This window comes from Dermacentor albipictus, chromosome 3, assembly GCF_038994185.2.
Source record: "Dermacentor albipictus isolate Rhodes 1998 colony chromosome 3, USDA_Dalb.pri_finalv2, whole genome shotgun sequence".
In the NCBI taxonomy this organism is placed as follows: Eukaryota; Metazoa; Arthropoda; class Arachnida; order Ixodida; family Ixodidae; genus Dermacentor; species Dermacentor albipictus.
The window spans coordinates 69,471,109-69,497,677 of NC_091823.1; the positions used below are offsets into that span (position 1 = coordinate 69,471,109).

A 26,569-nucleotide genomic window follows, 5' to 3' on the forward strand; every position below is an offset into this window, starting at 1 on the left:
CGCCGGTTACTTCCAGCTGCTCACGTCGAAGCTGCCTCTTCGGTGACGACACATATCTGGCTGCGAGGCCCCCAGATGGACAAGCCGCAGTATACCGTGGTTAAATCTACCACCGGAACATTACACCCGCGCCCGAACAAGGATTGTTGTTACTACATCGTTGCGTCACCACGTTGGTCTGTCATTGATTTCCTGGTATATGAAATTGGAAATGTTGACAACTATTGTGTCGTCGGCTTCTCCGCAAAGAATAATTCGTTCACTGGTCAAAGGGTGATTGCATGAGCTGATATGAAAAACGTCCCAGCAATAAATCATAATTCGCAAACTTGCTTAGACACTCATATTGGACTCGGCCGATGATCGGCGCAGTTACAACAAATAATGTTGACTCACCCTGCCATAGCCACAGACAGTTTCAGCAGGCTCTCGTATATATAGCTATGCGCAAAGAAGCGGCTACAGGACTTACAGGCCTGCTTTCATTCAACCCCTGCACCAGACACGCATACAGTTCTCCGAGAGCCTAATGTTCGTGCGAGCGACGTCACACATTACATTATAACGTCACCGAATTATTTTCCTTTTCTTTCTCGCTCAAATCGTTCTAGTTTACGATCGACAGTGTCCTCTCCCGAAGATACAAATCACCATCTCCATCATCTTCATCATCGCCGTCATCATCACGTATGCCTTCGCAGTGTTCGCGCAAGCTCACACAGAGACGTGCGAGTGGGGCCGCGATCGAGGTCTCCAATGTCTGGCTACGTGACTATGTTCCAGAAAGAAGCTCTGTATCAAGTGAATTCCATGTTCACGAATGTATAGCGTGTTGGGATGAATCTGCCAAAAAACAAAAGAAAAAAATTCGACAGTACCGCAGCGCCGCGAACTAAAGGCGTAACAAAACCACGCAGCGCAGAACCGTACATCCCGGCATATGCGTTGACCCTATATGGGCAGGCGACTTACCAGCAACGTGATGATACGCTAGAACACGAGTGACGAAATAATTATTTTAATTAGAAAAAGAAAATTGTTGTAGTTTGGGACTTCTCGTTCGAACAACGCCTTCTGAGAATCTCTTGCGCTCATAAAATGCTGCGCTCTATATACCGTCGTTGCAGGGACGAGGCTTCATATGGGATGAGCCATCAGCTTGCACATACTTGCACAGTTCGCGCTCTCAGCCGCGACGCCGGTGATACCATTGGACCGATAGCTTGAGCATCATATCGGGACAGCAGGTGGCCAGCAGCAGCGCTAACCGTGTTCATGATTTCGTCCCTCCATGACTGCCAATGGAAACAGTGATGTCGCAACATCACCCTTGTGATGTTGCGGCTAGAAGCGTGGGCCTTGTTCGTATATTCGCATGGTGTTGTGTGAGCATTGTGTAGTAGTAATGCTGAGCACTTGTACGCAAGAAGAAAGAACAAACCACAAAGCAGCACACACTCGGGGAGACTTGAAAAGCGTGAAGGTCTTGCCTAGTTGGTTTTGCATGTTAACTCCATGGAACAATGCGTACGCGTGCGTAATTAAGAAATGCACACAAATGCGGCACACGCATTAGAACAGAATTAGTACGAGTGCAGTTCCTTGAACGACTTGCGACGAAGAAAATAAAAAAAAAAGGAGCGTCGCGTGGTTCCTAGGAAAAGTTCGAGAAGAGTACATGCTGGCCCTCGGTGTGGCATACATGACGCTGTCAGCTCGCGCGCGTGGTTTCTGCTTCCCAGGAAACGGAAAGAGCAGCGCTAACGACAGGACAGATATGAGGGAGACCACAAACACGAGCCCTTGTATCTCTCGTCCGCGCTGTTGTTAGCACCGTTTCCCATTCCTCGAGCGTGCTCAAGACCTTCGAGTATGAACACGAACACTCTGTACGTGCGCGTGGTCGGCCCATTAGCTTTTAGAAACAAGTGCTCATCAAGTTGCATGTACGTTGAGGCTCGCCACACTGGGACCACGTTGAGTCCGCCCGCCGACCCGTGTCGTCCCCGCGCGGCCCGACACGCGATGCCGGCGACACGCGCGTATATGCCGCATCGTCGCGGAAGTGTATACCCTCGTCGCTCGCGACACTGCGACCCCCTTAACCCTCGTCCACTCCCATCCCTCCCTCGCGCACACTCCTGCAATCGAAACCCACGCAACAAGCGCCGGCCCCAGTGCGGGAATCGACGTGTGAGTGGTGGCGGCACACGTTGCGGCGGTTAGATGACACGAAGAGAAAGTGGCGGCAGGTTTCGTAATGCGCTGTACTACATATCGTTTCCCCGGTCGTGCGCCAGGCGTGTGCGCTTATTGCACGCATCGGAGCAGTCGCCGAACTCGCGCAGGCCCATCGCAAGGCGCGCCTGTGCGAGTTGGGTGAGTTAACATTGTGCGATCTAATCCTGTTTCCCGTATATTCTGTGAAAAAGTGATGGAGAATGCACGAATGATATGTATCGTGCTGTCTTTCGAACAACACCGGTGTATGTGTTTGCTTCCAAGCTAAGCATCTCTCTTACAGCGTGTAGTAGTCGACGCCATCTTCGAGAAAGCACGTAAACTTGCTACACAAGCGGTCAGAAAGTGTGCCGTATTCACTGCTAATAGCACCTTATAATCATAGGCAACGGCGATTATATGCCCCCTGGTAACTTATACCCACAGATTTCTGTCCATACAATCGGCTTATCCGAGGGCTCTTCCGGTCGATCTCACCGCATGTGGCCAAGAACGACCGAGTGCCAAATCTGTTGCACAGAGCGTGCCACACTTTCAAGCCGAAATGGAATGTTCACAGAGCACTGCCACCGCTCCGGTGGAGAACGTATTAAAATCCTGCGCGCGTCACGCTTGCCGCTGGAGCTCGTGGGCGTGGACAATAGGGCGCTTTGAGTGTCCCCCTTTTCTAGAGCCAACGTCACCCGCCGGCATCGGAAACATAATACTCGAGCGCTGTCGCGTGTTGATTTATGTCATCCATCCCCCTATACATGTCACGTGCAGGCGCAAGTAATCCTCGCAGAAGCCCGGGAAAAGAGAAGAAAAGAAAGGGAAGTGTGGCAAACGAAGCGTGAAACGGTGGGCGGAACTGCGGAAAGCGCAAGGGGCGCGATAATCGGCCGGACCCCGGCATAGGAGCCGGTCGTTGTCGCCGGATTCTATGCCGTCAATACACGCGCGCTTTGTTTTGGGAACTGGCTGCTTGAGTAATAACCTCGGCTCGGTCTGTGCCTTGCGCAGATCCGTGCCCGCGGATGTTTCGCCGCATTAGCGACTAGTTCTGGAATGCTGCGGCAGTGACGGAGCCGCCAGAAGGGCCCCCCCCCCTTTTTTTTTTTCCTTTCCCCGCTTCTGAATAGTAAAGGCAGAGAAAGAGATGGATCACTTGATCACGTGCTCTCTTATTTTCCAGGCACTATGTGGGCAGATGAATTAAGTTGTGTGGTCGCAGTTCTGCGGAGAGGACATTAACTATAGGCTTACCCATTAACCGTGCCAAATGTCGCCGTGCATGTCGCTTCAAACAGACTGCACTTCGTGTTCAGAAAGTGCATGTCGAACGAAATGTAAACGGAACAGGCCTGACGGGAGTAATTAAGTGTATTAGGTGACGTCCTCGCGGAATCTATAATAGGAGGTGTTTACAGTGTTTACGCTCTCTCTCTCTCTCTCTCTCTCTCTCTCTATATATATATATATATATATATATATATATATATATATATATATATATATATATATATATATATATATATATATATATATATATATATATATATATATATATATATATATATATATATATATATATTAGTGCTGCATAGATGCTTGTACGTAAGCGACACTCCGTATTTCCGTGTGTACTGAGAAAACTCGATACAAAGGAAGCACGGATCGGGTGCGGGATTTGGGGTCAGACTGCACCCAACCACGCCGCAGCATCCTTTACTTCATGGTAAGGTAGATCTACCGCTGAAGAAGAAGTTAGCATGGGTGTCAACCAATCAGGAGAACGCTCATGCGCATACGCGCGCAAGGTTGAGCGCCAGAGGAGCCAGAGCACGCCTCGCAGCTTCAGTTCCAGAAGGTCATATGTTCACGACGCTTTTCTTTCGCAAGTGCTAGTTACGATTAGCTAATAACCTTCGCTAAACTATGTCCGCCGTCACGATTGGCGGACATCTGTTCTTCCGAACGGATTAGCGTAGGAACTTTTTTTTATGAATACGGGCCCAGATCGAGCGGCGCCGATTTCACAGAGCATTTTGATCTTAAGGAGCAGTTGTCATATTGGGCAGCTGCCTTCGCTATGTATATATGTTCGTTATCATGACTGGTCGGAACGTTTCCTTATGAGCTGTTTCAGCGTACGAACATGTTTGCGAATACGGGACCGACAGGGGCAGAATTCACAAAGCTCTTCGTTCGTAAGTGCTCTCTGTTACCGGCTGCAGCCGCCTTTGGTATAACGATACGTGTAGACTTTGCTGTAATTCGCTCTTACGAACAATTCTAGCGTGACACCTTCTTTCTTCGTTTTTCTTTTTTTATGAATACCGGCCCACGCAGGTTGCTGCGAAAAAAGAAAGTTTCGCTGCCCCATCCCCCTCCCCTCCACTTTCGTCATCACTGCCTCGAGCTCATCAGCTGCTCAGGCCGTCGACATTGTCGTAGCCAGCAAAAGACGTTTACTCACCATCGCCAACATACATATGACGAGGGCTGCACCAGGCGCGAGCGTCAGTGTATTATCTAATTATAGGGGCCCGATTGTTTCCGGTCCTCCAAGACAGTGGCTAAGCGCGGACGCACCCACCCACCCACGCACACACACACACACGCATATACCGCATTAGCAAGGCAAAAGTTTACGCGTCCGCCGCAGCGGAGAGCCCGCGCTTCTATTTCGGAACTGCATTCCGGTGCCGATCAAACAACTTCCTTCGCGGCTGATTAGCTTGTCAGCACCGAGCTGATTCGTAAACCAACAAAGCGTCTCGCCCGCGGAGTCCGCCATCTTGGTGGGAGGCGCTCCACCCCCCGGCCGCGCGCCCGTGGGTCCCGTTTATACGCGCTTCACTCGTCGCAGGCCCGGCGCCGAGGCCTCGCACGGAGCGTCCGCCCGAAACCTGCGGCCCGGACTACGTCTTCCGCCATTTACTTTCCTTTTTTCTTTCCTTCCTTTCCACGCATTGTGCTGGCTGCGAGGCCGTGCCCGACTGCCTTCGGCGTATGTGCGCACAGCCACTGCAAGTTGCGCGAAAAATACTTCGACCGCCGCGCCATGGAGAGAAGTCGCGGACGCTTCGTTTGTTTGCGGCCCGGTCTGAAACGTAAACCTGCGCCTGGCTGTTTGTGCGTCCAGAAAGGAAGGGAAAAGAACGGAGAGAGGAAAATGGGCTCGAACCGGAGCTTTAGTCTCTGGGGTAATGCCTCGAGTGCGGGCAAACGGACGATTCTTCTCTCGGCGCTCCTTCCCCGGCTTGTGCGCTCCTGTGTCCCGCCGTTACGCGATGTAACCCGGAAGAAATAAAGGTGGCGCAAACATTGCCCGCGTAAACAATTAATGTATCGGTGTGTATGTCGCTCCCTTCTGCATGTACACGTAGTTACGCGTCGAGGTTTCAACACTTGGGTCGTGTGGATCACGAGATAAATAGATGACAGTGGCGTGCTTACACTGGCCGCCCACGTGGGCTGATAAGTGTTTTGTGCTTTGTGTTTTCCTTCTATCTTATGCTGTCTCGCTTGTAATTTTTCTCCGAGGCTTCTGTTCATATCTTCGTTTCGACGTGGAGCTGGTATGACCTGTATATCTACGTTATGGAACACGTGCCAAGTTGACTTTCTCGAACTTATACACATGATTTCCCGGGCGGCGACATACACCTATACAGGCTAATTGTTGAGCTTTGCATGCAGTGTCATGGTCTCGTAAATATTATGAATGAGGTTAAGTTGGAATACCATTGATTTTTTTTTTCATTATATTTGTTCTCCGATAATGAGAACGGGGCGAATTTCTGCAACTGCATGACGCAGCCCAAGCTGTTCTGCTTGAAGCACATGTTCGTTTAGGAAGTGGCAAAACTGATTCCCGTTAATCCACCAAAGTGTCGCGTTTTCGTTTCCTTGAATTGATATATGATGGCCTTCAATGTAATTGCCTCGCACGGCGAACATTCTCTGGCGACGTTCAGTTCGTGTTTATATTGTCGACGACAGCAGGAGGTCGAAGACCGACGAAGTATAAACAAGGAAGTTTTATACTTATACTTTGTCCTGTGCTTCATTGCTATGCCTGCTCCTCCAGCACACGTGGTGGATGACTGAGCTCGGGAGGGGGACAAAGAAATGACTAACAGCATAATATCTATGCGTATCCCCTTCCCCCTCCCCCCATCCCCCCAAAACAGAAAAAAGGAGGTGGAGTGTGGAAGCAGGAAGAAAACCTAACTCGAAAAACTATAGCATGCTCTCGTGTAGAAGTTTCTCATACATGTGAATTGTGTGAGAACGCAGAATACACGCTTTACAAAACCATATCCTGCATGTAAGTGGAAACGTGAGGCCGCGTTACATAACGATCAATGTCAGTTTGTATTCTTTTCACCCTTCCTCATTAGTTCTGGCACCGCTGTCATCACTGGGATCGGCCGCTCGGCGCTACCTACGAATTATAAAAAGAAATAGAAAATGAAATGAACGGTTAGAAAATGGGGGGGGGGGGGGCGCTGAAATGGTAACCGCATAGACAAACAGAACAAGAAAAAATGAAGAAGTCGGCATCAAAAGCAGCCGACTGTGGAGAAAGAAGTGAAGAAAAAAGGAGTCAACGTCAACAAATGGGACCAGATCTGCATCCATTGAGTGATGAGCGTTGAGATACGCAGAAGTGGCAGAAGTTACAACTGATTGAAGTGAAATAACACATTACAGTAAACTTCAAAGAAAGCCACCTTATTACAGCATATTTTATTTGGTTTATTAACGGTTTCTTTCATATATTTGTTCGCATACATTTGTTCGTTTTTCATATTGCCATCACGTTCATGGCCTCTCCGCCACAGTGATGTCATACCCTTATACAAGAAATCATCACCATCAGATAGTTTCGCTTGTAACTGATTCCCGCAATGCGTAGGATCCTCGATCCGATTTCTTTCGTCCATCTTTTGTTGTCATTCGTAGCTCTGAAAGGGTCACTTATAGAGCGTCTTTCTTTCTTTCTTTCTTTCTTTCTTTCTTTCTTTCTTTCTTTCTTTCTTTCTTTCTTTCTTTCTTTCTTTCTTTCTTTCTTTCTTTCTTTCTTTCTTTCTTTCTTTCTTTCTGTCTGTCTGTCTTTCTTTCTTTCTTTCATTCATTCATTCATTCATTCATTCATTCATTCATTCATTCTTTATTTCTTTCTTTCATTCATTCATTCATTCGTTCTTTCTTTCTTTTCTCTTTTCTATCAAAATCACACAGTGATTTAACGTGTAGAACAATCGACAGCAAGATAAATAAAGGCAAACGCAATAGGCAAACACTGCCCAGTTGAATAAACGCAGTAGATATGATGCTGTATCAAAATCACTGAGTGATTTCACGTATAGCGCAATCAACACCAAGATAGTTAAAGGCAAACGCAATAGGCAAACGCTTCCCAATTGAATAAGTGCATATGACGCTCCATCAAAATCACAGAGTGATTTCACGTGTAGAACAGTCAACAGCAAGATAAACAAAGGCAAACGCAATAGGCAAACACTGCCCAATTGAATAAACGCAATAGATATTATGCGAGTGCGAATCGCGCCAGTGTCCACCTGCGCACCTCGGTGGAGTTGTCATTGACGAGCCAAATGGTCACCCGCGCCAGTAAGCTAAGACGCGGCGTGGGAAAACGCGCGCAAGCTCCCTACGGGCGCCTAATGACGCGGGCGGGGACTGATGCGAGTGTTTACTTCGGAGCCGGCGTCGCGAATACTGCCGTTTACCGTGGACACCCTACCTTAGGAAGCAGTGCGACGCAGTGTGAACCGACGACGTGAATTGTGGCACGGACCGCGGCAATTATTGTTTGATACGAACGATGCCATCAAACATTCTTCGCTCAAACTAAGGCGTCATGTATTGTCTTTCGTACTCATCTAGCATACAATGTCTGATATTTTAATATACGTTAGCATTACACAAAACAGATCGTTAATCGTCTTGTTCTGAATTCAACAAGGAGCCATGTTTTGTGGCATGTATACGTTGTAGGCAGATTAGCCCTGATCGGCAAGCCTCTGAGGTTAGAGCACTATATAGGATATGCTGTCTACCGATGCTTGCTTGCGTGTGTAATATGGAAGAAGGGCTGCTGCAGCTATGCGCTATTAACTGGATGATACGTGTACTTTTTGAACACCGTTACAATAAGCGGCGTCACACTTGTACTGCTGTCCGGCTCTTTTTCTTTGGACGTAAAGACTGGCGTCAAGTATGTATGGAGGTGGGCGGGAAGGGGCAGCGGTCAAGTGGCGCCTGACGGCGGGGGCCAGGCGTGCCCGAAAACTTCGACCCACTAATGGTGTCCACGACAATCACACGCGGAAATGTAGCCTTTCGTCGTTACCCGTCAGAAGAAGGTACCCTAAATTTTAGGGCCGATTGTCGCCGCCGCATGCCTGCGTTGTCCGCTGGCCACAGGGAGAGGAGGACGCGGGGTGGGGGAAGAGCACAGCCTGCACAACGATGGTCAGCACCAGCCGCGACGTCGTTGCGCTTTCTGCTTGGCTTCGTGCGCGACGCCCCCTAGTGTGTCGCATACCAGACATCGTGCGCGCGTTATTCAGCGTCATGCCACCGCGGTTACGTGGAATGCCATCAGAGATGATTCGTCGCTGCGGGAGCTGCAGCCAAAAAATGCGTTGTGCCACTCTGGTAAATATGTGCATTATGGGGCTGCGTATAAACCAAGCGTTTGCGTGTCTGGAAATGCGACCGTTTGGAGCGTGCCCGTTATATTTATTTTCTTTTTTTCGTTCCTGTTCGTTCTTCTTTTGCCTTGAGTGTCAGTAAGGGTAGTGTCCGTTGCAAATGAGCCCCATGAAGTTCTAGCACGCTCTTCCTGGGCTGCGGTTCAGTGGGTGTCATGAAACGTGCTTTTATGCATGAAGCCATTGTGTCGTGAAACTTTTTTCATACATGCATTCGTCATATTAACTAAAATGGAGCGCTACAGCCGATAAAAGTAGATTGATACCAACAGTGAATTCGTACGTTAGGATATTTCAATCAATATTCAGTTGCACAGGCGGCATTTGTGTTTCGGTGGCCAGAACATCCACCGAAACCCTTTGAGAACAACAGCTCGCGAGCTCTGCAGCAAGTTAATTGTTGTTGGTTCATTCTTGCTGCTGTTGAAATCAACATCGCCTGAAATAAGTCTTCAGCGTGGGACTCTGCCACCAATGTAGCAAAAGCGCGAATTGCAGTGCACGTTTGTTGCAAAATATAGGGCCGTGGACATCGGAGCACTTGAAATATCGCACGCCGAAATGTTTAATAAAGTAATCATCACAGTAGGCACTGGAGCGGAGAACGAGGCCATAAGTGCTTCTTTTCCTGGCGGTTTCTCAGCGCATATCGCGGATCTTTTCTTGATTCGTTTACTTGTCACCTCGGCTGCGTTTTTTTCTAACTGCTACCAGTGTAGACAGAAGAACTTGAACGTGTATTCTAAAGTCCTTGCCTAGAAAACCGTTTTCTTTGCTGAAACAGTGAAAGAGGTGTAAGAAAACGTCAACCATGTTGCTGTACTATCTCTCTCTCTCTCTCTCTCTCTCTCTCTCTATATATATATATATATATATATATATATATATATATATATATATATATATATATATATACACACACAACTTTCACCATTGTGAGTACTTGCCGTGTCTAAGGGATCATCATAGCCATCACCATCAAACGCTGTACTGTCTTTGCCGTCCTCGTTGTTCTCCGCACTGTCTTCCACAGTGTGAATTTCGCACGAATTCGACCGACATTTGGCTGTCCGTTTCGTTCAAAGAACGACGACCCTCGTTCCTTTCGCGCGCACGCATGCATGTAAGACAGCCTTCGCTCACGACGTCCGCCTCCTCTGTCTATTTCTTTTCTCTGTCGCAGACGAACGCTCTCCCCTCGCACGGTCGCCGGTTGAAGGCATATTTCAGCGGGACGTGATTTACGATCCCGGAGTGCGCGCATCAAGTTCGGCAAAGCCGCCTACACGACCGGGCTGCGGGTCGTATAGTCGTAAGCCGCGACCGAGGGCTCGTACACGAAGCACGCTGCGGCTTCAGCGCACCGTCGTTCCGCCGTCGTTCCGCCGCGGCGCCCGACGACGAGTCGCGCGACACGACGTCGTAAAAGCGAGCCCCACGGCGAGGCAACCACAGCGAGCGCGCGTACGAGATGAAGCAAAAACGATAGAAAAAAAGAAAACGTTGATTCCTTCCGGTCTCTACGCGAAGCTGTGTGTCTCTGTTTTTTTTTTTTCTATCTTCTCGGTAACATGCAAGCCTCCTTCATTTTTGTTTTAGAAAAAGAGGAGTTGGACACTTCCCTGTACTTACGGCGGTCGGGTACATTTCGTCGCTAGCTTACATTGTTGTATGTATACTGCCTTACTTGAAAAAAAAAAAAAACTCTTACTAGCGCCGCTCTTCATGGAATATCGATGCTGCCGTGAGCTTCGCTCGCAACTAATTACGAGTCTCGCTTTGTTATATCTTTTTTGCGTGACAAGGTGCCTTGCGTAAAACTGTAGACTCTTCTATGGGCTCAATTTTTAAGCAAAGAAATTTCTTGATGCGCGTTGATAGACGCTCGAGGCCAGGCTCCAACAAACCGAGGGTTATGCTATAGCACTCACTGTTGAAAGACAAGGTAATGCCAGTGCGCGCACCTCTTTTTGCGTAATCAAACAATATATCACGATATAAAACATGTGCACGTAATGTCGGCTCGTAGGTATACCTTCATAGCACACTGACCGCTGATTAGAATAGCGCATAATATTGAACAGTCTTTGACTATGGCACCTCCTTCTGTATATTATTCTTTTTTATAACCTGTAATCTATAATGAATAAAATCAATTCAATTCAATTCAATTCAATTCAATGGTTTATTTGATTTCCTCATATTTGGGCTGCCCATCCCTTTGTAAAACCCTTTCTTGGTCAACGGGATGTGTGACTGGAGCCCCGCGGCTTATACAGCACGAAATTTTGACCAGCAAAATAGTGGTAATGAGCGTGGCCTGGCTTTTTCGTAATAAAAGAATAAATCAAGACATTAAACCTGTACATATAGCGTCGGGCAATTAACGTATATAATGCACGCGCAACTCTCAGTAACGGAAGAGCGCACGATATTCAACAGCTTATTTGATTTTCTTAAACTTGTTGTGTGTGGAAAACGGCTACCCTATACCCTTGGGCTATATGTGCAACTAAGTATTGTACCTCTTTTGGTCAATCCTCCAGAACGGGTTTGTGTCACCGAAGCACACGCGGTACTTAAGCTTTCGATGTATTTATGGATATTTGTCGCACTTCTCTATGTATCTCTGTGATCTCTTCTCTAAGAGATAAGATTACATGTCAATGGAAGACACGCATTCGCATATCGTATCACGTGGTGTTGCATAAGGCCGCGTTTTAAGTCCAACTCTCTCCAGCGATCTGCCTCATTGCCCTAGAATAGCGCACACCGGCGTCAGTGCACTGACGCCGGTGGGGCACACTGGCTCTTTGCATTATTACACGTTGTATTCTTCTGTTGCGCTCAGAGCACCATATATGCGCACGCCGCCTGCATACAAGAAGATGGCCATCTTCTTGTATGCAGACGGTATGCGCTTACATGGTGCTCTGGGCGCAACAGAAGAATACAACGTGTAACAATGCAGAGAGCCACCAGCTCTGTTGAGAAATTTCTGCTGTCCCGAAGCCTTGTTACGTCATCCGAGAAGTGCGGCGCCATTGCATTCGCAAAGCGCGATGTCTCCGCCATGTTCCTAAGTTTAGTAACACTCCTACACTTTACAATGAAAAACACAGGTCCTTGTGGGTGACTTTTGACAAAAGCATGACCGGGTAACCGGACGTGCTGATTTTGAAGGATGAGGTCGCTTCCTTCGCCAACATCTTCCGGACGATTTCCAGCAGTTGAAGCTGATACTCTGTCTTTTACGGCTACCCACACTGCGCTCTCTGAAGGTCTACTTCGCTATTCTTTTCCTGGATGCCCTCCAAGGCACCTCAAGCGAACGCCAAGCTACATAATTGAAGGCATACAAGCCAAAACGCTTAAAATGTGTCTTGGCCTCCCCAACAATACATCGCCTTTGGGCACCCTGACGGAGAACAGGCGTCTGTCGCTGCCAATTCTTCACCCATTGAGGAGTTTCTTCGCAGTTAAATACGTGGCGAGAGGTTCTCGACTCAGACAAAGCTGCCATTTATGCTTCAGAGGTGCAAGGCTTGCTTATTCAATAATATCAGAGTAGTATTATCTCCCCTGTTCGACGGTAAACATTTATACCGCTATACCTGGAATTAAGAGAAGAGCAGGCATGTATGCGCGAGCTCTATAGCCTATTTTGCACTAAAGCACTTCTACAACTCACCAAGCAGCTTTCGCTGCCACATTTACGCTGACGAATTGGTCGTGCCTACGTCATCAGCCACAGAAGTGTGGATCCCAGCGATGAAGACAACGATCTCAGGAAAGATCAGTCATAGGACATCTATCACAGGTACTTGAGCCGGCTGCATTGCGGACGGCCTTCATTGCAGCAACCAGCTCGCGAGTGAGTAATTTTAGTGATGCGTGAGGTCATCACACCTGCAAGTCCAGTCATCACCGCCGGGGCGTGGAACCGGCAACATGACTGTGGCCCTTATCAACCTTGTTCTGCTCATGCAGGTTATGCTGCTGACCATTCCTTAGACGTCAGCCCCTTCATCAGCTCCGTTAGTCGATGAAGTGTGCCCGGCGCTGGACTATAACAGGAAAGAGGAGCCTCTGCATGCCGTGGATCCTGAAATGTGTTTGGCCGATGCCGAAATTGGACTTTCCTGCGTATTCAGCTGTGTACGCAGTGCTATCGGCCCAGCTTTCTCTCGACAACAGATTCCCAGCGACGACACTTCGACAGTGGGGCGTGGAACCGGTAACATGACGGTGGCCCTTATCAACCTTGTTCTGCTCATGCAGGTTATGCTGCTGACCAATTCTTCGACGTCAGTCCCTTCATCAGTTCCGTTAGTAGATGAAGTGTGCCCGGCGCTGGACTATAACAGGAAAGAGGAGCCTCTGCATGCCGTGGATCCTGAAACGTGTTTGGCCGATGCCGAAATTGGACTTTCCTGCGTATTCAGCTGTGTACACTGTGCTCTTGGCCCAGCTGTCTCTCGACAACAGATTCCCAGCGGCGACACTTCGACAGTGGGGCATGGAACCGGCAACATGACGGTGGCCCTTATCAACCTTGTTCTGCTCATGCAGGTTATGCTGCTGACCAATTTTTCGACGTCAGTCCCTTCATCAGCTCCGTTAGTAGATGAAATGTTCCAGGCGCTGGACTATAACAGGAAAGGGGAGCCTCTGCATGCCGTGGATTCTGAAATGTGTCTGGCCAATGCCGAAATTGGACTTTCCTGCGTATTCAGCTGTGCACACTGTGCCCTTGGCCCGGCTGTCTCTCGACTACAGATTCCCAGCGGCGACACTTCGACAGTGGGGCATGGAACCGGCAACATGACGGTGGCCCTTATCAACCTTGTTCTGCTCATGCAGGTTATGCTGCTGACCAATTTTTCGACGTCAGTCCCTTCATCTGCTCCGTTAGTAGATGAAATGTTCCAGGCGCTGGACTATAACAGGAAAGGGGAGCCTATGCATGCCGTGGATTCTGAAATGTGTCTGGCCAATGCCGAAATTGGACTTTCCTGCGTATTCAGCTGTGCACACTGTGCCCTTGGCCCGGCTGTCTCTCGACTACAGATTCCCAGCGGCGACACTTCGACAGTGAGGCGTGGAACTGGCAGCATGACGGGAGCCCTTATCAACCTCGTTTTGCTCATGCAGGTTGGTCCCCTTCACCGTTCGCTTAAGAGCTATTGTATTATATTGCCGGTTCCATCCCAACCATTTTTCGCCATGTGCTCTCGCCGGCGGCTGAATTCTGTATTGTTGAAAAATGTTTGTGTGAGGCATCACTTTTGGTTTTTGCGAAATCCTGCATTTTGTTTTATGTTGCTATTGCTGCATGTGCGGCGGAGACTTTGAATTGAATCCAGGCTCTGGTTCTGACAATTTCAAAGAACTCCTCAGTGGTCAAGCTGCGATACTGGTGAAGTTGACATCAATTCAAGAAAAACAAACTCAGCTCACTTTCGAGGTAACTCATTTGAAAGTCCGGCTTTCGTCACTTGAAAGCAACTTTGAAAACATTGATACAATGCGCGCTTGTCTGAATACCGTCCAAATTCAGCAACGTCAGGATCATACCGCGTTGACAAGTATTGTAAAGAAGATTGACGATCTAGAAAAAAGAGACAGACAAAACAATCTTGTTTTTTACGGCTTGACCGACCCGGATAGTGGCGAGACGGCAGTGAAATCAGAGGAATTGATTGGCAATTTGTGCAACAATGTTTTTAGTTTGTCTTCTGTGGGCATATCACGCGCCCATCGTAGAGGCGCGTTCTGCTCCGGAAAGAAAGGCCCTGTGCTTGTTCTGTTCTTTTCATTCAGGGAACGCCAATCAGTTCTTACAAGGGCGCACATGCTGAAAGGGACAGGATTCGGCATATCCAAAGATTTCACACGCACCGTCCGAGAAAAGCGCAAAATGTTAACATACGCTAAGCAAAATGCCCAACAAGCCACAAAGACTAAACTGAAGTATGACACACTGAATTTGCGGGTGAGAGCAGGCTGCAGTGAGACATCACGGCTAAAAACGTCATTCAGATATGACCTCGCGATGCACTTGATGTCAAACGGCCGATTAGTGCTTTGCTGATAAACTTCCGGAGCATAAAAAATAAAACTGATAACTTCCATTTTCTCCTTTCTTCTCTTGAGCCAAGTATCGTGTTGGGTACGGAATCATGGCTTGACCCAAGTATTTCGAACGCCGAGGTGATTCCTGAAGGATATCAGTGCTTTCGAAGCGATCGTAATGCTCACGGTGGCGGTGTGCTTATACTTGTTCATTTCAATATAACATGTGAGCCGCCGTGGTTGCTCAGTGGCTATGGTGTTAGGCTGCTGAGCACGAGGTCGCGGGATCGAATCCCGGCCACGGCGGCCGCATTTCGATGGGGGCGAAATGCGAAAACACCCGTGTGCTTAGATTTAGGTGCACGTTAAAGAACCCCAGGTGGTCAAAATTTCCGGAGTCCTCCACTACGGCGTGCCTCATAATCAGGAAGTGGTTTTGGTACGTAAAACCCCATAATTAAATTTTTTTTATAACATGTGTGCCACTGGCATTTTCTGATACAGAGTGTGAAGCGGTTTTTTGCAGATTGCGTTTGGAAAATGGAAAGGGGCTTGTAATCGGCTCGTTCTGTCACCCGCTTGGTGCGACATCGCAGCCCCTTGTGCATTTGTATGATTACCTTGAAACCCTTACGAGTGATCACGTTATTGTTGGGGGTGATTTTAATCTGCCTGAGATTGACTGGTCGTCCAACAACCCTAGAGATTGAGCCAGTGGGAGCATGTACTCTGCATTTTTTTACATTTTGGACCACTCTACACTTGAACAGCGAGGTCGCGATGCTTCACGCGGGGACGGTGTAGGTCATGTTCTCGACTTGTTGCTATGCAATACACTGAATGTTGCGTCAAATGTGCATGTTTTGCCCAGAAATCTCTGGATAAATTTTGACCACCTGGGGTTCTTAAACATCTGCCTTAGTCGGCAGGTCTCTGCGACTGTTATTTCGCAGACTTCGTATGCTCCTTCGATTGTGGTCTCGACTGATGCTCTATCTTCTCTTCTTTCTCTCTTTTCACCCCGTTATCCCTTCCGCCAGTGCAGGGTAGCAAAGAGGAGCTGCGTCTGGTTACCCTTTCTGCCTTTCTTTCGATCCCTATTATTCTCTCTCTCTTTTTAATCGAAGTAAACAAGTGTTCTTGCATTTCCACCGCGGCTGGGGGACAAATCTGACACGGACGGACAGACGGACGGATAGACGGATAGACTGACGGATAGATGGATAAATAGATGCAGCTGCAGTGTACCGTCTATGCGTAGAGTAGCCCACGTTCTGTGTGATTCTAATCTAATGGTTCAACGTAACTATGCGCAAACCGGCCACCGACCCTGTGTTGTCGACACCATATCCATCACAACGGTTATTGCAAGACGCGTGACCTCCCCGAACGGCACAATGAGCGTAAAGAAGCTAAATATGGAGAAAGCGGGAAGTGGTCGCTCACGCGCCAATGAAAACAGAAGGAATCCGTGCCACCGGCATCGTCTCGAGACACATTCGTCTTGTTCCTGCGTCTCCAGAAAAGCAATAACTCAGCCAGGGATGTAGCCATGGGTGGAACTCTCTCACCCTTCTCCAAGTTACTCTCCCTGTGCACTTCTGCAGGAGGGGTATATAGTAGCAGAAGCACTGACGTAAAGAAGCTTTCAACTCAGATAGCGCGCTTGGCCGTCTGTCAGTGCACGCAAGCGCTGCGTATTGCGCGCGACGCCTTCTTGCCCCTTCACACGCCGGGGCATTCCCCGTTCACGAACGATCGCCAAAAGGCTCGGACCCGATCGCCTCCGAGGAGAAACCCCTTGCCCTCTCCCTCGCTTCAGACACAACGCGAGAGCAAAGTGTAACCCGAACCCCGGTCAATTTTCCGACCCTGCACTCAGCGCTATGGAGGGAAAAGAAAAAAAGGACAGGGGAACAGAAGAGAGATGCAGTGTCGGCCTTCGGGTCGTTTCGTTTTCTCAAGCCGAGACCGCAAGTCTGTCTGTCTGTTTGTCTGATCTGTTTGGGTGCGTCGGCAGACGCTCTTCCCGGCGGCCTATAGGCGTCGTCCCGTCTCTTGTCTCAGCGGGAACAGTTCTGCAACTGACCGAGACGCCATGTTCTCTTTCTTCTCGTTCTCCTTCGACTTCTTCTTTTTTTTTTTTCACCCCCGTCTCGGCTCCTGTGCACGGAAGCACCCGTCGGCCATCGTCCGGGCGGCGTTGTGTACTTGTGCTGTCGTCGCACCATCACTTAAGGACGGCATGGCTTCAAGGAAAACGACGTCTCCGCATGCGAGCGCGAGCCGAAACGGGTGGTCGTGTGCGCGTCTCGTATAGTATACAGCGAGTCTCGCTATTTTTGTTTTAGAAGGCGTCTATACAACAGCTTCACGCTCTGGAGCACTCTCGGAATCCATGGTACTCCATGGAGTCTGCAACTCTGTTTATCTGCGATCATCTAGCGTTTTGGTCCGCTCTCCTTCTGTAGTCTGCGCCGGTGAGCTCTCGGTCGGGTATGAGTTCTAGCATTGCCTGCACATTGTGTATGTGTTACGGCTCAGACACTAAAGAGAGAGAAATTTTCAAAAATGAAATTGAATTGGGAGGTTTTACATGCCAAAACCACGATATTATTATGGGGCAGACTGTAGAGGGTGGCGGATTGGATTGATTTCGGCCACCTGGGGTTCTTTAACGTGCACGCATTGCGCTTTACACGAGCGCTTTTGCATTTTGCAGTGTTCTGCTCAATCATCTACAGCAGACATTCGTCACCTGTTGTGGCGCCAGACGAGCCCCACGGACTCAGCTTCCCTCGAGCCACATGAGTTCCCATTGCTTACACCTCGATCTGCACCCGCACATCGCGCGTCGACAAGGAGCCATTATCCGCAAGGCACCTCAGCCCGCATCCACCTTCTCCGATGTCTCACAGAACAGCCTCCTCCCTGCTTACAATGGGGCGACCGTCCGAACACCTCTCACATACTGTGGATATGCCACCCTGCGCCTCCTAGACTAGCTAATCCACTTCCCTAACCCCAACCCCGGACGGCTGACTGCAGCCACTATACACTCCATGGAGCAAGAGTACCCGGCAGCGTACATCTTACCCGCCATCAAGTACGCTGACAGAGGTGACCTGGACTCAGGCCCCCTGCTCCTCATTAATCCAGTCAGCGACAATAACGCCTTAGCTCTCTCTCTCTCTGCTCAGGAACGAGGGCTGCAAGAGAGCGAACTCGATCTTAAGGACTACCAAAGTAGGAATCGATGACAAACAAATACGCGCGTTGGTTAATGTACAACAAGTTCTATAAATCACTACTATGCAATTCTAACGTGAGGAGGGCCCTCACGCTATCACTTAAGTCATCATCATCATCATCAGCCTGGTTACGCTCACTGCAGGGCAAAGGCCTCTCCCATACTTCTCCAACTACCCCGGTAATGTGCTAATTGTGGTCATGTTGTCCCTACAAACTTCTTAATCTCATCCACCCACCTAACTTTCTGCCGCCCCCTGCTGAATTTCAACTGAATCAAACGCTTTCTCGTAATCAATGAACGCTATGTATAAGGGTTGGCTATATTCTCCACATTTCTCTATCACCTGATTGATAGTGTGAATATGGTCTATTGCTATAGGCTTTACAGAATCCTGCCTGGTCCTTTGGTTGACAGAAGCCTAAGGTGTTCCTGATTCTATTTGCGAATTACCTTAGTAAATACTTTGTAGGCAACGGACAGTAAGCTGATCGGTCTATAATTTTGCAAGTCTTTGGGGTCCCCTTTCTTATGGATTAGGATTATGTTAGCGTTCTTCCAAGATTCCGGTATGCTTGAGGTCATGAGGCACTGCGAATACAGGGCGGCCAGTTTTTCTAGAACAATCTGCCCACCATCCTTCAACAAATCTGCTGTTACCTGATACTCCCCCGCTGCCTTCCCCCTTTGCATAGCTCCCAAGGCTTCCTTTACTTCTTCCGGCGTTATTTGTAAGATGTAAATTCCTCTAGGCTATTCTCTCTTCCATTATCTTCGTGGGTGCCACTGGTACTGTATAAATTTCTATAGAACTCCTCAGCCACTTGAACTATCTCATTCATATTAGTAACGATATTGCCGGCTTTGTGTCTTAACGCATACATCTGATTCTTGCCTATTCCTAGTTTCTTCTTCACTGCTTTTAGGCGACTTCCGTTCCTGAGAGCATGTTCCATTCTATCCATATTATACTTCCTTATGTCAGCTGTCTTACGCTTGTTGATTAACTTCGAAAGTTCTGCCAGTTCTATTCTAGCTGCAGGGTTAGAGGCTTTCATACATTGGCGTTTCTTGATCAGATTTTTCGTCTCCTGCGATAGCTGACTGCTATCCTGTCTAACGGAGTTACCACCGACTTCTATTGCACACTCTTTAATGATGCCCATAAGATTGTCGTTCATTGCTTCAACACTAAAGTCCTCTTCCTGAGTTAAAGCCGAATACCTGGTCTGTAGCTTGATCCGGAATTCCTCTATTTTTCCTCTTACCGCTAACTCATTGCTCGGCTTCTTATGTACCAGTTTCTTCCGTTCCCTCCTCAAGTCTAGGCTAATTCGAGTTCTTACCACCCTCTGGTCACTGCAGCGCACCTTGCCGAGCCCGTCCACATATTGTATGATGCCAGGGTTAGCGCAGAGTATAAAGCCTATTTCATTTCTAGTCTCGCCATTCGGGCTCCTCCACGCTTAAGCATTCGGGATAATCACTTAAGTACCCCGCGTATATTAGCAATAAAAAAGGGGGGAGGGAAGGGGAATAAACTGTATCTGACATAAATTCATGTTTTTCTTTTTTCTTAAGTGGAACCACCACTCGAGGCAGGCTGAGCAGTTCTTATTCGTTGTTTCCACAGAAACTAACCCTGATCTGCATTTTAGCAGGGAAGAAGTTTGGGCGTGTTGGTGAGATACATACAAACTGGGATACACAGCGCAGGAATGATGCAGGGACAAGCAGGAACACAGGACGAGCGCTGCAGGGAAGAGGTTTGGGCGTGTTGGTGGTCCTCCGCGCTCGTCCTGTGTTCCTGCTTGTCCCTGTATCATTCCTGCGCTATGTATCCCAGTTGGTATGTAACACTGATCTGTCACAGCTAACGTTCGAGACATGTGTCTCGCGGTAGTCTGCGCTGCAAATCCGTATTTCCGACAAGAGTATGCTAAGGCGGTAATTTTCATTGTAGGACCTCGGGGGACTGCCACTTGCGGGAGGCAAGGAAGCATTAAGCAAAAAAAATTTTTTTTGAATAAAAAGAGGGACCCTTTGCATGTTGCCCTGAACATTGGGCTTGTACCGGGGTTGGATTACTAAGCAAAAATTATAATTGCCATAACTTTCAGGTTGTGCGACCAGGCTGGCTCTGTTTGTAGTGCTTAGTAATTACGTGGATGTTGGTGCGGACGTCTGTAACCTTAACGGGAACGTTCTGTCATCACTATGTCATCACCACCCCTGATATCAAAGTGCCATTTTCTTTACACTGCTCCGCAGCTACGTTTTCCCGACGCCGATCGAGGTTACATCATTCCGTGCCGCGGTGCATCTCTGCATGTGAAGCTCGGCAACGAGCTCGAGCGATGAGCACGGCGCTTCAGGCTCCACATCGCGTCCCAGCCTCTCCTGCTTCGTAATGACTCTGCAGAACGGGCACCACGGTAAGAGATGACGACGACTCGAACTAACGCTGCAAAGAGAAACCAAAGCTGTAAAAACGGGACAAAGGCGCGTATTATCATAAAGGTGCGGCGGCAGTGCAGCAGAACCCCCGCCGAGGAGGTGTATTCTCACCGTCAGGCCCCAGCGCACCCATCGCAGCGTCGGCGGCCGCGCTGGCTGCTGCGGAACCGCGCGACGCGGTGGGCGTCCTCGGGAGAGAGAGCGGGGCGCTCGCGCGGGCGGGGCCAGCCTCTTGCCCGCCTCTGCGGGCATCGCGGGGCGCATGGCGGGTCCCGGCGACCGAGACGCAGTCCGGCCACGCGATGCCCGAGCACCGGACTGCGGAAGCAGCCCGGCATCGGCGCAAGGCCTAGTTTCGCATCGCCCGTTGGCGCGCGGTCTTCGACGCCTGGTCCGGCGTTTCGTCGCAGCGAGTGTCGTTTCGGGATCGGCGAGTCGAAAGGTCGGCCGTCGCGTGGCAACGAACACGGCGCACCGAGCTCCGTCGTTAAAACCGCGAGTGTGAAAGTGTTCGGCCTGTGAAATAGTTGAGGCGCGGTACTCGAGTGCGACTTCACGTGCAGCAGCAGCAGCAGGTCGTCTTCCTCTGTGGACGGGAGATTTATTCGGACTTCCTGTGGAAGTGAGATACTGACCTACCACTTTCCGCCAAGTCTTGTCATAACTGCTGAAGAAACTACGTCGCCTGTCATACTGCACCGGTCCGACTCCGCTGGCATCAGGCAAGTTGTTTCAGGGCAGGTAACCAAAGCTGTCTTCGTCAGGGATCGCTGGTGTCTGAGTTGCGGCAGCATCCACATTCCACAAAGTCGGCTCACCACTCGCATCGCTTGCGGATATACGTCTACGAAGATAACCAAAGAAGCTTCTTGAGAAATACGTCGAAAGAACCATCTCTCTGGCCTGCAAGGAGGACTCTGTTAGCGCATTGGGTGCGTATCCATATCCCCAGCTGCAACAGAGTACATCGCTCTCCCAGACCCCGCGCGCGCGGCTTTCCCATTTAGTGTCATCGAAGCGTTGAGGTGGCGGCAGCTGCGCGTTCAGAAAGTGGCCCCTCGTGACAGGTCATCGGTTTAAGGACGGCCGAAGGAGCAGGCAACGTTCCACGTTCCGTAGTGCTCGTGTTATTGGGAAACGTTTTTTGATGCCAAGTTTTGTACGAACAACGTCAATTTAAACCTACGATTGGTGCCACGGAAATATATCTGACCAGCTGATAGCGCAGAAACATCGTAAAGGTTGATTTCTTGTGCTTCGTCAAATGGGAAGTAAGTCCGCGTGCTTAAAAAGCTATTGTTTATTCTAATCATTAAGAACGGCACGCCGCAAGTTTATTCGCTGAGAGAGCTCTGAGCATGATTCTGCAGAGAAGACTTTGTTCCGCCTTCACTGTGGCTTGCTGTGGGCTATTGTCAGTATTGCGAGCTCCCTGACGAACACCCACAAGTGCGAAGTACCGAGTGCTGTACAAGCAATCACGTGGACTCCTTCACGCCAGCATACATCTAGCGAGCCAAAGAGGAACGTGTCTATGCTGCCATCCATGCATTGCGTCCCGCAACAGGTATCCACCTGAACTGCGCACTCTGCAGGGCTGAGGAAACTTGCAGTTTCCGCGTTTCAGTTTCTGCGCTCGAAGATACTGGAGTTTCTGAAAGCCAGTTATAGTGTTTCTTATAATCGCTGAGGACATCAACCGGACATTTGGCTTACCCTAGGCAACCAAAGAGTGTGTCCTGCTCTCCGGGAGAGACTAAGATTCTCTTTAAAGGTTTTTTTTTCTGGTAGTTCCAGGCCGGTCATAGTGCAACAAGACAATAAGTAGTGTTACCTGCTGCCTTACCGTCACTTATATACTCAGCCAGTTCTGTTGACAGCGAGGTGTCTATAGGGTCGACTGACAGTCGCAAGCGAAGAAGGAAGCCGGACCTCGCTTGGACATGAGCCTAGTGGGAGGCTTTCCCCCGGCGGCTGCCGCCGCTTTCGCCGCCCAGGAGCCCCTGTACGGGGCGTACTACGCCGGCGGGCCACCGGGCGCCGAGTACCTGGGCTGGCTGCTCGGCGACCAGGCGACGGCCGGCGACCTCACCGGCAGCGGCGTGCCGGCGGCGTGCTCGTACTCGGCCGGCGGCCCCGCGAGGCCGGGCTCGGCGGACGAGCCCTGGGCCTCGCCTCACCCGCCCAGCGCCCCGCCACCGCCGGCGGGGCGCGGGGTCAAGCGGCGGGTGACCGCCAACCGCAAGGAGCGACGCCGCACGCAGAGCATCAACAACGCATTCGCCGAGCTGCGCGAGTGCATCCCCAACGTGCCGGCCGACACCAAGCTGTCGAAGATCAAGACGCTGCGGCTGGCCACCTCTTACATAGCCTACCTCATGGACCTGCTGCAGGGACCGCCGGGAGCCGCGCACCAGGCGTGCTTCAAGGCCGACCTGCAGGCGGCCCACGCAGCGCTCACGCTCCACCAGCAGCAGCAGCAGCATCAACAGCAGCAGCAGCAGCAGCAACTCCCTCCACCACAGCAGCTCACGCCGCTCAGCTCGCCTGACGACGTGCGCCGAAAAGAGCTGGTGAGTACGATCATGCTTTTTAGATGCAAGGGTGCGTAGCGTGTGTGCGTCTCACTGAAGGTGTCAAGTAATGGCGAAATATTACAGAGTATTAGAGAAAGGGCCACGTTCAGCAGTGCAGTATTCATTTGCCTCGTACCTGCATGCTCCGTTCTTTCGGACGGAAAGGCCCTTCTTTCGTATATAGGGGCAATGCAGCACTGAAACTCTCCGCTGAGGAAAACTGAAATGCGGCATTGTATGCGGTGCGAGGGCACCAGCCAGTCTATGGCACCCACAGGAGGTCAATAAGTCATCGTACGAAGACAAGTCATTGCTTATACTACTATATATGGTTGGCTCGATGGATTTCTTGTGGTTGGCCACAAGAAAGCTCACAGCTTCATAAAGGCCCGACTGCCGCACGCATTTTTAACGCATTTTTTTACACAGTGTGAGAAAAGGGGCACGTGCACGGCCAGCCACATTGGGATTATTGTTGGTGACGTCTGCCTGTGCGAAAGCTACACCTTGTCACGGACGCCATATGTCAGGCGTCGCCGAATTCATTTTAGTCATTTGAGTCGTTTATAACAGACACCAATGTTTCAGTAACATCTACGGAGGCGTTTGTTTCTGATTCCCACTGATATGCGACCGTAGCCCCTCGACGTCGTGCGCTGGCTGCCGCTGAGTCTCTGTGTCTGGTCAAGTCACGTCGCCCGTCGAGGAAGAGGTACCAGGGATGCTTTAAGGTTTTTCGAATTGTCGTCTCGCCGCGGTGTACTTCCGTATAAATTAACTGATTGAGCATCGCAGTTTTCACGTGGCAAACGTGTATTCTCAAACCTTTCGAGCTCTCCTTTGCTGTTAGTTGCACTAGCGCGTGCATGCGCTGCGCTACATCTCACTAGTACTACATCTGGCCTCGACACAGCGTGAAAAACTTATTTCAATGAGAATGCAGCTTATTTCGTCCTCCCTCTATATTATACGCGTTCTCCTATGACAGCGGATGACTTGATCATTGTTTCGACTTGATGCATTCTGCCCAACGCATGTTGAGTAAATCTTGCAGAGAGAGGATTTCTGAAAATGAGCCTATTTTCTTTTTTTCTGCCTGTCCGCCTACTAACAAAAGTGCCCACCTCTCATGCTCAGGAATGAGTAATGTCAAACGTTTTCTCGAAATACGTACATTTGTTTCATTCTGGCCCATTCGTATATATTGGCCGCCTCAAACACGTGGATTGAAAGAGGTGCGGCCTCGGCCAATCTTTTTTATTTTCTTGAAGTTTGAAATCAATTCAAACAGGTAGAGAAAAAAAGGAAACCTACTAGGAACCAACAAATTTGTTAAAGGGCCACAAAGTGTAGATAAGGTAGAACAAACAAACACGGAGATCCTGTCTAATTGGTAGGCATACTTGCCTAAAGGCAAGGTGACAAATCGTTCCAACGACACTTGACGTGAACATCTTCAGCGTGAAGCCCTATCTAAAGTGGCCAAAAGTGACACAATTGGAAGCGATTCCACAAAGTTTAAAACTCCTAACCCGGAGCCAATTCCCTATTATGCTTTGTGAACTTCGAAAAGTACTTGACTGACGCAAGTGCGCTTGGATTAATTCATCTTTTATATACGCTGGATTAATTAAACGTTATGTGCACTGTATACAACGTGCCCTCTCGGGCTTCGGTAACTTCCAAGTCACTGTCGTATAACTTGGTTGACAACGTCGTTGACGGTTTCTGCGTGGTTGTCCATTAATTCTGAACTAAACGTAACAGCGCAAACATATAAGACTAGCCACAAAAAGAAAGACACGACACACACTGGCGCTGTGTGTGTCGTGTCTTTCGTGTCGTGTCGCGTCGTGTCGTGTCGTGTCGTGTCGTGTCGTTTCGTTTCGTTTCGTGTCGTGTCGTGTCGTGTCGTGTCGTGTCGTGTGTATCAGCGCCAGTGTGTGTCGTGTCTTTCTTTTTGTGGCTAGTCTTATATGTTTGCGCTGTTACGTTTAGTTCAGAAGTATGTACCAACTAGGCCCAAATGAAGTGTTGTTGTCCATTAATGCTTGATCGATCCGCTCGCTGCAGGAATGCGCAGGGAGGATGGGCTTTATTCATGTATAGGTAGTACAAGTCATAATATTTCTGGAAACCAATCGCATCTACGCACGGGGTGTTCTTAGGTTTTAGACGACGCACGCACTCTTAATTTCACAATGGCTGGGGAATGGAATAACCCAGGAGAAGGATATCAAGGGTCTCTGCTATTTTGTCAGCGTCGGTGCGGGTAAGAGAGAGCGAGTAGTTTGCTATATTTTCATTGAAATGAGCAAGCGTACAGTTCGCTGATACCAGTTGTCGCCAGTGTTTCTGTGCAGCTTGTTATATACCATTGATAAAGTGACGTGGCTGCCTCCAACGCGTGCTTTCTCTTTGATATCCGTGGCTAAATGTCTTCGCGGAAATAATGCGTTTATCAAGTCCGTAGTCCTTCTCAAAATACTTGTTCTTCCTTTTCTTCTCCATTTCCTTTCTTCTTTTTTCTGCCCGCTTCCCCTTCCCCAAGTGTAGGGTAGCGAACCAGGTGCAGCCTCTCTGCCTTTCTTTCTTTGTCTCTCTCGTCCCCGCACCTGCCTGCCAGCTTCTTATGACGGGGCTATGGACGGGGCCGTAAATTCTTGCTGTTTCCGCGACCCGCGCGCTTTCAGAGGGGGGTGCGAGGCACTGGGTGTTCGGAGAACTCGTGGCACGTGAGGTCTCCTTTCGAGCCTCTTCGCGTGGGTGCGCCTGTCCTCCCTTGCTTGGGCTTCGGACTCTTTGTTCGGCGTCCCTCCGGGCCACCACTGAGAAGCAGTCCTTTCACACGTGTATGCTGTCTCCACGTGCCGCTTTTCTTTACTAAGCTTTGTTCTTTCTCCGGGTGCACAGAAACTGAGCACCCGGGGTCAATCGGTCTGGCCTGTGAATGGCGCGCAGTCGGTCCCCAGTAATGTTGTATACTACCACCTTCGCTCCCGGTTTTCCCCCGCGCTAGCATTTCGAAGTCGAACTCTCCACACAGTTCAGGCAATGTCGGACGATACAGACCAGTGGTCGGTGACCCCGGTGGCATCTGTAATCTGTGCCGGTGCGCAGAATAACCAAGATACTTCGATTCTCACAGGAACTTGAGAACGCGACGTCCAAGACAAGTTCGCGCTGTAAGAAAAGACCAAGGATAATCGGTGGGACAGTGTGACAAAGCTAAGGAACGT

The 26,569-nt window shown here is 49.5% G+C and overlaps 1 protein-coding gene and 1 long non-coding RNA gene across 8 annotated transcripts in view; one reads left to right on the top strand and one right to left on the bottom strand.

The window, feature by feature from the left end:
* The window catches only part of LOC139057410 (uncharacterized), a 166,244-nt gene extending 142,975 nt beyond the window's left edge, over window positions 1-23,269 (bottom strand). The window contains exon 1 of the long non-coding RNA XR_011512760.1: window positions 23,130-23,269. This is a non-coding gene — a long non-coding RNA (uncharacterized lncRNA). The remainder of the gene's footprint in view (window positions 1-23,129) is intronic.
* The window catches only part of LOC135919001 (heart- and neural crest derivatives-expressed protein 2-like), a 33,767-nt gene continuing 20,390 nt past the window's right edge, over window positions 13,193-26,569 (top strand). For 2 of the 7 annotated variants that reach the window (XM_065452738.1, XM_065452739.1), the window contains exons 1-2: window positions 13,193-14,126; window positions 23,148-23,327. In XM_065452738.1, coding sequence (XP_065308810.1) covers window positions 13,215-14,126; window positions 23,148-23,327 — 1,092 coding nt within the window. In that variant the 5' untranslated portion in view covers window positions 13,193-13,214. Of the gene's footprint in view, window positions 14,127-20,568; window positions 23,328-26,569 lie in introns of those variants that run through there. The other 5 variants (XM_065452742.1, XM_065452743.1, XM_070535554.1 and 2 more) reach the window with 3 other exon arrangements.